The sequence below is a fragment of the Ascaphus truei genome, chromosome 1 (assembly GCF_040206685.1).
Source record: "Ascaphus truei isolate aAscTru1 chromosome 1, aAscTru1.hap1, whole genome shotgun sequence".
Classification (NCBI taxonomy): domain Eukaryota; kingdom Metazoa; phylum Chordata; class Amphibia; order Anura; family Ascaphidae; genus Ascaphus; species Ascaphus truei.
In genome coordinates this window covers 359,254,195-359,266,694 of record NC_134483.1, presented here as the reverse complement: position 1 = coordinate 359,266,694, position 12,500 = coordinate 359,254,195, and the positions used below count along the sequence as shown (strand labels likewise).

The 12,500-nt window shown below is 42.3% G+C and overlaps 1 protein-coding gene across 4 annotated transcripts in view; it reads left to right on the top strand.

Annotated features, from left to right (window-relative positions):
• SMARCAD1 (SNF2 related chromatin remodeling ATPase with DExD box 1) overlaps positions 1 to 12,500 on the top strand; it is a 113,401-nt gene that overhangs the window by 95,566 nt on the left and 5,335 nt on the right. For all 4 annotated transcript variants that reach the window (XM_075609912.1, XM_075609929.1, XM_075609921.1 and 1 more), the window contains 3 exons: positions 4,200 to 4,388; positions 7,417 to 7,535; positions 7,947 to 8,129. In XM_075609912.1, coding sequence (XP_075466027.1) covers positions 4,200 to 4,388; positions 7,417 to 7,535; positions 7,947 to 8,129 — 491 coding nt within the window. The remainder of the gene's footprint in view (positions 1 to 4,199; positions 4,389 to 7,416; positions 7,536 to 7,946; positions 8,130 to 12,500) is intronic.

Sequence of the window (12,500 nt, the reverse complement as noted above, 5' to 3'; positions counted from 1 at the left end):
GAGGAGTGACCTAACACTGACATAAATTCTGGCGTGAAGTGTTGTGTGCCGCTGTGGAACTGGCCCCACGTAATAAAACCTTTTATCAGGTTTCCCCAGTGGGAATGATTCTGCAGATTGCGGTCACATGTTACTAGTATAGAAGTACTAAAATACTGAAATGGGATTTACAGTTGTAGCAGCCGTTCTTGTTCTTGCTGGCGTTTTGTAGTGAGGTGGGGAGTGAGGTGGGGAGGGGAGGGGGAAGGGGAGAAACACGCCAGTGGGAGCAGTCGACATTGAAACAATTAACACAGTGTGAAAAGTGGACAGGGCTAATGCTTTAATGCACTCGCTGGCATACGCCAGCAGAAGTAACGCCTGCTACATCTGTACCAAGTTCTTTGACAAAGGACAAGTAAAATTTATTAAAATATGTTATATCCTTATTTAACTCAAAGTAACATAATATAATTTTTCAGGCACCTGCCCTACCCCACAGAGCCTACAATCTAATTTTTAATGCTAAGATCTCTGAGAAAGTAACTTTCTCTATGGAGATGACAATGAGATTAGAACAGTATCCTCCTTTTAAAGGAAGTGATGCTACCACTGTACTGCATTCCATTGTACACAACATATGTACCCGTTATTGTGCTACATGTAGTGTGCTTATCCAGGAGTCGCTGATAAAACGTTTTTTAGTTTTAGGATTGCAGCAGGGTGTCTCCTGAGCCGAACTGTTTATTTCGGCTCCAGGGACACCCTGCTTCCAGAGAAACTTACCTCTGTTTGGGGTGCTGGTATGTATGCAGCCAGGGAACTGTGTACCTAACCAAATGGCAGCTTAAATGTCTGGCGTCACACGGGCCAATAGGAAACAGGCGTTATGTCATCCCTTGCGGCTTCCTATTGGTCTGTGTGACCTGGACAAAGAAGACGAAGTGCAAGGTGCATTGCTGCTTTAAATGTCACCCAGTGTTTAATTGCAAAACTAGTAACCTTTATTGGATGGTATGTGGGGAAAACAGACCGTTTCGCAAACGTACATATGCGCATGTCAGCACAGTAGAAAAGGATTTTGATACCCACGCAACATTAATGGCTCTCACAATAGCAATGCAGTCCATACTCCTGCCTCTCATGCTGAGGCGCGCTCACGCTTTGCCTGGCCAGCGCAAGCAGGAGCTTTTGCCTGGCCGGCGAGGCAGTGAGCGCGCTTGCGAGGCGGGCAGGAGGTGGTACTTGGGACACTAAAACCAACCCACCCATCTCGCTGGCAGGCAGTCTCTCCCCCGTCCCCTTGGGACACTTCTTCTCCCCGCCCCCAGCCCCTCCTCCCCCCCCCACGCAACAACTCACCCGCTCCCGTCCACATCTCTCCCCCTGCTCCACTCACCTCTCCTCATTGGTTGCTTTGGAGGTCACGTGAGCGGACTCGGCGCTCAATCTAAAATGTCACTGTTGGGTGAAAGTCAGCACGCCTCCGCACGCCTGCGGAAGCGTGCGCGAGCCCCTGCTAAAGCCGCTCTCATTGCGGCTGCAGGGGCTCACTGTCGAGCGTCAGCGCGGGTCAGCCTTTAAGTTTATAAGCGTTTAAGAGAGAATTCCATTCAGACTACTAAAAGTCCTATGCGGCTGAATGAAGGTTTCACATTGACTCAGTCGATAAACTTGTGCCCCTCAAACGTTATATTTATTTGACTTCTTTCTACCTTGTGATGGAATTTTTATCTATAGTACTTTTCAGTTTACAGCTTAAACCTGATTTTATATACATTGATTAGTATAAGAGACAATGTTAAGAGGGAGTTTGCTATATATGCTTTTAATGTGGAAGTAACATTGACTGGCCTGCAGACAGATTTCTTCCCCCCCGTGTCCGCGGACTTGCGAGCCCTGTCCCTATATTTCCCCCCTTCTTTCCATGTACTTCGCTCCCCTCCATCTCACTCTTACCCCCTCTCTTCCCCACTCTCCCCTCACCCCCTCTTACACCCCCCTCTCACTCTTCTCCGTCCCCCCCCCCCATACAATTAACCCACCCTCACTCAATCCTGCATCCTCAATCCCCCCCTCCTCGCACTCATTTCCTTCCGGCCCCGCGCACACAACCCCCCCCCCCTCCCCATACATACCAAAAAACACGCCCCCCCTGCCCAAATACAAGAGAATAGTCCCGCCCCTCCCCTCAAATACATGCAAACCCCTGTCCCACCCTCTAAATACATCCAAATCCCACCTCCAAATACATACAAACCCTCGTCCCACCCTCCAAATAAATGCCAACCCTCCCACCCCCAGATACATACCAGCCCCCCAGATACATACAGCCCTTCCCCAAATAAATATAAAAGAAACAACCCTCCAAAAATAAATACAAAATACAGACTTTCCTTCCTTGGGGTGGTCTCAGGCCTCTCCTGCCACAGCTCTCCCCAGCTGCTGCTGACCACTTGTCAGGCTTCTATCTCATGCTGGTGCGCGTGCTGAAGTCAGAGGGAGGCCCTGCGCTGGACAGTGAGGGAGGCCCGCAGCTGGGGAGAGCTGGGCGCAACGTCTTTGCCTGGCTGCAGGTTCTCTCGTTGCCCCGGGCTCTCCCCAGCTGCGGGCCTCCCTCACTGACACTGTCCCACGTCGAGCCTCTGATGTTGGAGCGCCCTGGGCCTTTCTAATTTTAATACCGGTGTGGCGGAAGCCGGGCCCAGCTTGGTTCCGGCACGTGTCCGTGAGTGAGGTCTGCAGCTGGGAAGAGCCGGGGCCCGGCAGCAACGAGGGGACCAGCATCTGGGCTAAGTTGGGCTCTACTTCCCCCTCTGTAGCCACCGGCCCACCCAGTCTGCATTATTTTAATTCCTAATGCCATTTTTTTTAATGAATGTTTTGATCATACTCTGGTTGCTACAGCAACCATAAAGTCATATCCACTTCCTCTTTTGAAACAAGCCCTCTCACACACCTTTTTGAGCTCTGTACTTTGGCAACAAAGTATCACAAACAGAGCTGTTGCTGTGTTCCAAACAGCAGGCTCTCTATTACTCTGGAAGCTGTAACAATAATATGTTACACTTCATAATATGTTGCATGTCAGCTGCAGCATGTCACCGACTCCAGCACAAAGTTAGAAGGCAGCTATTTAGTTAGGCGCACAATTGGGATTTTTTGCAGTTTTAACGATTGCCAGTTTAGGTAGGAATGTAAAATTATACATTGCCACATGCTTTACATATACAAACGAGGGGGGAAAGTGTGTGTGGGGGGGGGGGGGATTTAGTCTTGCTGCTTTGCAGTGCCATTTCTAGATTTCCTAGCGGCTCATTAGATAGGCACAACACTCTCACTTTGTCATACAGCACCCCCATCATTACTCCTTGTCTAACAGCACAATAAGCATTCATGCATTTGTTCTGGATGGTTACTGTGACAAACAAAAGTTATTTAAAGAGGCTCCGAGTGGGGAAGCATCTGTTTCCCCTGATAAAGTTCTGCTAGGGAGAACGTACATTGTCTGACATGATGACTTTATAGACATGACCTGTGCAGGAAGTGGGAAGGGAGAGAGATGAAAACACAGGGACAAGATGGTGGGTAATAAGGTAACAAAATAGTTTTACTACAACTTGACTTTCTTAGGAGGTATTAAGCTCTCTCTCTCTACTGGTGTCTTACGGGAGGTACTATTGATATTGACCACTGATTAAGCGAATGGCACGTTTTGTAATCTACTTTGTATTTACTTTGTATTATGAGGTACATTGATACTTGCGATTTGTAGACACATTAATGTCAGCCCAGATTACATCAATTTAAAGTGTGATTACTACTAATTCTGAGATGGAGTATACATTAATGTGTTGTGATTCCCCTTGAGCTATGTCATCTTCCCCTCTTCCTGTCTCCTTTGTCATTTTAATTGCACATGATATTTTAACTTTAATTACTTTTTGGCTCGATTTATTTTATTCTGTGAGAACCACATTAAAAGTGAGGTTTTATGTTCATTTTCCACTAGAGTGCTCCCAAAATTGAATGCTGTAGCCTCTGTCCTCATCTATTTAGAATGTTATTTCCAGAAGCTCAGCAGTCGGTAGTAAAATACTGAATATTTTTTATTCTAACCTCTACACGTGTTTTCAGTCACATTTACATGGTCTAGAAATCAACGTTGAACATTGAATTTGCTCAAGTTGTATGTTTACTGTATGCTAACTCCTTTTTAGGAACCTACCCATTGTGCAGCCAATCCAGATCTCATCTTTGAAGACATGGAAGTCATGACGGATTTTGAACTGCACAGACTCTGCAGTGAATTTATAAGCATCTCTCAATTTAAACTTGAAAAAGAATTGATATTAACGTCTGGAAAATTTGAAACATTAGAGCGTCTTTTATCTGATGTGAAGAAAAAGGTACGATCTATCAAAATGTTTTCTCGCGTGTTTGTTTATTTCAACAGCATCACCTGAAAAGAATACATAAATGATCAGTACAATTTCCATATAAAATTGTTCTATTCGTTGTGGTGGTATCTGTTGCTCTCGAGACCATCTGTTAGAGCATCAGAAATTAGTCAATGCTGAGAGATCTAGTACTAACTTTACAATCTGGTGATACTGGAATTTGTGCACAAAATAGTTCTAGCCTTTCAAAGTGAGAAAATTACAGTGTAACATTAGGTTTACAAAAATCAGATATGTATATGTATATGTATTTTTAAATGGTCTTTTAACCTTTTTTTTGTTTCAATTTTTTTATTGTTTTTGGAGAGACACAACATATAATCGACACTGGTACACATATACTGTTTGAAGATTAACAGTTGTGGATACTACAGAAAGCCTCGACAGTCTGTTATCGCTGCTTAAATAAAATATTTGCTTTAACACGGTCATTACGCTGTTGTGGTCTGTACCCATATCTCAGGTTGTGTTAAGGAAGCAGCCGCTTCCGTATGTGTCTCTCAGAGTATTAGCAAAGAAAAGAGAAGAGCAGAAGAGAGAAGGAAAAGAAGGGGGGGGGTGGGGGGATGGGAGTGAGGGGGGGGGGGGGGAAAGAGCCTGTTTGTCTAGTCTCTCTGTATGCGTCCCTATACGGCCATTAGTTACCTGGCCATACCTCCCAGATTTTGTGAAATTTGTCCATCTTTTGGCTCAGCTGCGCCGAAAGGAGCTCCATCGTCTTTATTTCCCTTAGTCTCCGTAGCACCGTCTGCCTAGAGGGCGGATTTACCTTTTTCCAGGCCGCCGCAATAGCGCAGCGGGCTGCCGTAAGCACATGAATTATCATTTGATCTTTTAACCTTTTAATGCCCCAGTGATAAGCAAATGCTTTGGAGAGGTTTTACAATCATTTGATGTCAAGACTGTTCCAGTCCACAAATAAAAAACGACCCATTTTTCTTTTGTCGTTTACATATGATGCCACCATTAGTCACAGATGAGCCTAAGCAGCTGACGAACATGAATTTAGCAGACCCAAAGCACAAATATTTTAAAGGATTCAGCAAATACAAAAAAGTAAATGTATTAATGTAATAGTGAATTAATCTAAAGCAAATGCCACCGTTTTTGTCCTGCTATTTATGACCAAGTGTGTCTGCATGACATGCAATGGTTCCCCAAGACTGCATTAGTCTCTGAAATAATGATATTGTGTTTTCTTGCGTAGTGCTGACAATAGACATACTGCTTTATGTAGAATTTTGCAGACACAAGGGAGATAAAGGCTCACATTTAGTGGTGCTATTTCACAAGACCCTTTCCAGCTTATTGAAGTGACTAGGTCATAAAGAGTCATATGGAATAGCAACACTGTAAATATGGCCCAAAGTGACTTGACCATTGTCACGATGGGAGCAGACACTAGGATTCAAGGACCTGGTGAACACTAAACTACTCATTTAGCGTAATATTCTTGTTAATGTTTCCAATTGTGCTCATGGAAAGGCAAACAAGCTTACTGAGCATGTCATTTATTTCTTTAACTTTTTCTTTAACTGCCACAGTGTCCTTCAAAGAGTTTAGTGGAGGGTTTTGTCACCATAATCAAATTATTCATTGGAAAAATATTTTGCCTATGGAAAATATTGTCACATAATATTGCATAATCTAACGTTTTGCATATGTAATTTCTGCGTTGGCAAAAGTTGTGGGGTAAAAATGTGGTTGTTAGTCACAAATTTCAACAATAATTTGATGGATTTCTATTTTCAAATCACAAGTTGTGTGGTGTTAAATATAAAGATTCAACTTTGTATTTGAATATCAAGCAAACCAGAACTTACTTATGTAAATAACAAGACGGGACTAGTAAGGCACTACAGATTGCCACCGATTTTCAATTGTGAATTTCATTTCTAACATATATTCTACAAATGTTACTACACAAACTAATAGTCTGATTAAAAAAAATAATAATACATAAAAAAGTTTAAAGGGGCAGTATTCGACTTGGAAAGCCCTGTTATTAAAAAAAAATGAAGTTTTGAGCGCGCTGTCCCTCCAAATGTTCTCCCTCGGCTATCAGGTTCCTCCCTGCAGCTCCCGCTGACTTGGAAAGCCCCTCTTTGATTTTCAAACTTTCTCTTCTATGGGCTACAGAGAGTATCATTAATCGCCACAGTTATTTCTTTTCATCAATGTATCAATATATTAATAAATACAGAATATACAGATGTTAGTCTGTTTAACTTTTCTTTCTGCCAGAGGAAGCCGCAGGATCTTGGGCGCAATTTCCCCCTGCAGTGGGGAAACCTTGCTGCAGGTCGTGCCTTTCAGAATTAATGGAAAGCATGTAGTGGTGCTTTGGCTATGCGACTGTCACTTCACTAAAGCCTGATACTAGAAGTCTGGTTACATCTGTATGTTACTGTCCATGGATCATAGCGTAAAAAAGTACATCTCACAAACAAACCTTTACCACTCATCTGCTGACCGTGATGGAGTTTAAGAGCAAGCTGCCTGAAATTAATTTTTAGAGGCTCTGCGAATCACTTTGATTTGCTATAAATCAGACAAGTCTTGTTTTTTTTTTGTTTTGTTTTTTTTTATTAATGATTTTAACTTTCCTTGTCTCCATAATAGTCTAATGCCTTAAAGATTCTGGATTAATAACCTCCCTCCATGTTTACAAATTGCCTCATCTCAAAAGAGATTACAAAAAGATTGTTAAAGAGTTTTGATTTAAAAATGACTTATTTAAGAATACTTGTCCGATTTTGTTTACAAATGGTGTTGGTCATTTTATTGAAAATAATTACATAGTACAGTAGTTGTTTGGTCATATAAAGAATGGGGTTTGTAAAGGTGAAATAATTTGGTTATTGTATTGTCTGATGTAATGAACCCCAGATGACCTTTTAGTATGCATGCATAATATACAGTACGCCGTCATGTTCTCTTTTTTCACTTTAATGTTTTGATTATTTTCTTTTAACAGGGTGATCGGGTTGTACTATTCAGCCAATTCACCATGATGCTGGACGTTTTAGAAGTTTTCCTGAATCATCACCAGCATAGATATGTCAGGCTTGATGGGAAAACACAAATATCTGAAAGGTAGGCATAATTTTGTTTCTGCGTGCTTATGTACACATAACTCTTAACTCTGTGCCCAGAACATACTTGAAAATGAGAGGTAACTCAATGTATTAGTTCCTGGTAAAATATTTTATAAATAAATAACATTAGTCTCTCACTGATTTAGTATGTAATGGAGTAGCGTGGCTAAAATGCTTGAAATTGTAGGGTTGCAGTGGTAAAATGACTGTTGTGTGCTAATCCTGTAATTAATCCCAGGCAGAACTGATGCTCTTAGCGCGGGGCCTCTGTAACCGCTGCGCCCCCCCCCCAATAAAGTCTTGCGCCTCCAGTTTGCCCACCGCTTCTCTAGAACAAAGATCGTTTTCCTATATTAAATTACCAATTACTAGGTTTGTTTAATTTTCTCCCTGTTTTTCATTTTCACAGGATACATCTTATAGATGAATTTAATACAGATATGGATATATTTATATTCCTTCTATCAACAAAAGCAGGTGGACTTGGGATCAATCTTACCTCAGCAAATATTGTTATCCTTCATGACATAGACTGCAACCCCTATAATGACAAGCAGGCTGAGGATCGGTGCCACAGAGTTGGACAGACCAAGTAAGGGGCTCTACTAGACCCACTTCTGCAGCAGTAATGTGTTTGCAAGTTTCTATAGCAGCAGCCAGAACTCAGTGCACTATGGCAGATATTTATTATCTGTTTCAAACATTTTCCAATGGCTTCTCACCAAGAAAGCTCCGTACGTGTAGCAACGTTGGTAGGACACCCATCCCAGACCAACAATTGGGACCTACCAAAAACATATACAGTAGGGGAATGACGAGGAAGACCAAAATACGAACGGAAGCAGGAAATCTGGCTGCAAGGCTATTGGGGTCTGTTTGCCAGGCTTTGTTTAAAAAGGAAGGTTTTTAATTCCTTTCTGAATGGAAGCAAATCATCATGATTTCTTAAAGCTGGAGAGAGTTTATTCCAGACTCTTGTGGCTGTTTCTGAAAAAGCTCCCCAGCTTTATCAACCTTAAACGAGACTCAATCAGTTGTGGGGCGAAGGCAAATGTAAGGACCTGCATGGGGGTTTTTCCTGATCAGGCAGTTCTGAAGGTAAGGGGGATAAGACCATATATACCTTAAAGGCAAGGGTCGAGATCTTAAAATGAACGATTTGCTTCACAGGGAGCCAGTGCAGATCTTTTAATACAGGCGAGATGTGATCTCCTTGCTTTGCCTGCAATTAGACGGGCAGTGGCATTTTGCATCAACTGCAGGGCTTTGATAAATATTTGGAGACCCATCAGATGAGAATTTGCAAAATCCAGTCTGGAGAGAACCAAGGCCTGTGGTCTGGTTATCGATAGAAACGTTTTAATTTGTCTGTCCAATGGATTTGTAAGTACAGCTCAGCCCCGTTATAGCGCGATCCACTTATAACACGGTCTGAGCGGGGCTCCCGTTTTTAAAAGCTAAGCTGCATTTTTTGTTTTTTAAAAGAAATATTCAATGCTTTATTGCTAACGGACACATACAGAGAGAGACAAAGTTTTTCTTTGGCAAGGGGTGCCGACAATAGATTGTAAATTCTCTGCAACAGGAATGATGCCGTCTTATGTGTACAGTCAACTAGAAATAGAGCCTGGTGGTATTGTAAAATGCAGAGATTCTCACTATAATCACTGACTAAAGGCACAACAGCCAGCAGCTAATACCTTGTATGTTGAAATTATACATCCAACAAAACAATGCATACTGAATATACCCAAGATGCTAAATTCGATATGACACTGGAATGGAGTTAATTTAGGAATAGGCTACCCCACCAAAAGCAATGATCTGTTTTTCATGGTCTTTATCCATTTTGTGCATTTTACATAAAATGCTCTGAAAATCGATATATTGGGAACAATGTTTATAGTACATGATTGAGTATGTATTTTTGAACTTCACCATGTCCCACTGTGTATGTACATGGAATACCAGGCCGTGAGTCAGCGTGACTACAGCTATTCCAGTCATTTGTATTTATAGTAAAAAATACATTACAGCTGGGATTAAAGTAGGTTAGTATACCGAGATGCCAAGTACCACTTGGATTATGGATTCCTGTATTGGAGCACAGGGTTTCCAATTCTCTGAATGAGCTGCTTATAGGTAAAAAGGTTGCCCACAACCAACAATGCGGGTCCCTCCGCCTGCTCCGACCTGTCTTTAGGACCCGGCGCAGTCCGGCACTTCCTGTCTCCCACCGGAGCCGCAGCCTCGTCCTGCTAACTCTCCTTTCTCCCCCCGGGTAACCAAGGCTTGGCTGCTATGTGAGATATGGCCACGATGCGCAGGACAGCCCGGCTCAGGTGAGGTCTCAGGCCGCAGGGAGACCGGGGAGTGGCAGGGGCGGTATAGGGGCAGGAGAGAGTGGAGCCTAATGGGGACAGCGTGGGTGGTCTGGGACAGCTGTGAGAGTCTTGGCGGACGCGGAACCCATGAACGCGGCGGCCATTTTTAATTTTTCCCCGATCCCTGTTTAGAACGCGGTTGCATTATGTGGACCCCAAGCATCACGTTATAATGGGGTTCAGCTGTAGCAGTTTTTCGCAATGAGATTGACCAATTATGTTTTTGTCAATAAGCTCCAATGCTTCTCATCTTCTCTTTACTTTGGATGGCAGAGTTATTGATTTTTACTGTAGATTGTTGAAGGGGTTACTCATAGCATCTGTTTGTGCTTTAAGGCCTATCAGAAGCAACTCAGATTTAGAGGCATGAAGGTTTAGCCAGTTCAATACCATCCAACTAGAGATGTCGCTAAGACAAAACCAGCAGCTCTGCTCGGTTGCTGCCCCCAGCCCTGCTCGGTTGACAGTATGGGGGTACCTTTTGCAGCGCCCTTCTGGACGGTGATCGCAACGAACCGCCGGGGGGAGACCCGCTTGCGTCCCTAGCAACCTGTAGCAAACAAAGTAATCTCGCGCATGCGCAGAGAAAGGAAGGATAGAACCTAGTAGAAAAGAAGGATAGAGCCTAACTACTAACAATGCCCACTGTCCGTGCATGTAAACAGTGTTGTGCTCTAGCAACCACCTAGAGCATGCACAAAGCACACCAGCAAGCTAAAAGCGAAGCTAGGACCTAAAGAATGATGTCACCAGCAGACTGAGTATAACAACTGTCTACACCTACAGAAATATTGTTGTCAGACCCTCTGACCTAAATGAATGTGTGTTCTTCACATGATGCCATTTTATATATATATATATAATCAAAACAACAAAAAAAGAAACGAAGTTAGCGCCTCTATTATACCTTGACAAAACTGTGATTAAGTTTACCCAACTATGAATGCATCCAATGGGGTGGCAAGAGTGGGTATAATATACTAAAACCAGTATTATCCAAGGATTTTACGTTTATATGTTAAAATATGTAAAATGTTCAATAACAATAACCTAATACTTTATTAATTAATAAAATAACATAAAAACTAAATAAAAAATGTTAAAGTATTATGAAAGTGAATGAATTAAAATGCAAATGAATTAGAACTTAAAAAACCTTAAACATAGAGTCCTGTTCCAAAATAAAGCATCCAGGTAAAGGCAGCCCGTTTGAAAGGGGTCACTACTCCCTGTTGATACCTATGAAAAAAGAAAAGAAACAGGCGCACACCTAGTGCATTAAAGTATAACAATTTAGTTTATAGAACAATAAAAACAGTCAAATGCCCACTCACAATGGTACACGGTTTAAGAGCATGGACATTACCACTGCTGTTTAAGAAGAATTTTGGATCCTTTTCCCCCGGTGGTGCACTGATCAGAAGCAGGGAACTGAAGGTGCTGGTTCCCGGAGGGACTTCCTGTGCGGGGCGCCTGACCGGAGGGCCGCCACTTCCGGTTGTTCGAACCACGTGGAGAACAAACAGGAGAAGGATACCATTGCTGATATCGGACGGCAGTACTGGCTTATGAGAGCCTATCTCATACCTGCTCTTAAACCGTGTACCTTTGTGAGTGGGCATTTGACTGTTTTTACTATTCTATAAACTAAATTGTTATACTTTAATGCACTAGGTGTGCGCCTGTTTCTTTTCTTTTTTTCATTTTATATATATATATATATATATATATATATATATATATATATATAATCACACAAACACACACACCCCAACTGACTAGGCAAACAATAAAAACACAATAAAAGAAAGTAAACCACAATAAATGCACATAAATAGTAAGTAAGCAGAGGGAATAAAAGGGATGTCGTGGGGGGAGAGTAAATAGGACAAGGTAAACAAAAGTTGCATGTAAAATAAACGGACAGTCAAAAATTCCTAAACCTAACTACTAACGACGCCCACTGTTAGTGCGTGTAAATATACTTGGACACCACCAAGTTCTTGTTACATCTTACAACACTTAGCATCAACGCACCAGACATGCTCCTGGTTACCATGGATGTGGACAGCCTCTACACCTCCATCACACATCGTGAAGGTGTGGAGGCTGTCCGTTTCTATCTTGCTCAGACAAAATCATTCAATAATCAGGAGCAGGATTTTATGTTTCACTACTCAAGTTGGTGCTATTTTCGAATTATTTTTTGTTCGAGGATCAATTTTTCAACCAGGTACGAGGGACCGCGATGGGTTAAAACGTGGCTCCCTCGTACGCGAAAAATTTTATGAACTTTTTCGAGGATCATTGTGTACACCAATCCGTTGTTTTTGTTGAATTTGCCATCACTTGGCTACGTTACATAGATTACATTTTCATGTTATGTCAGGCAGTATGGATTCTCTCCTTTTGTTTCATCAACAACTGAATACTGCTCTGGATACCATTAGCTTTACAATGCATCATGACCCGAAAGAGGTTTACTTTCTGGACACTAGCAAGACATTGACCGCACTACCGTTGATGTCCTATAGAAGAGCGCCTATGATCGGGGAATCTGTTGTCCGGGCTGATTTTGG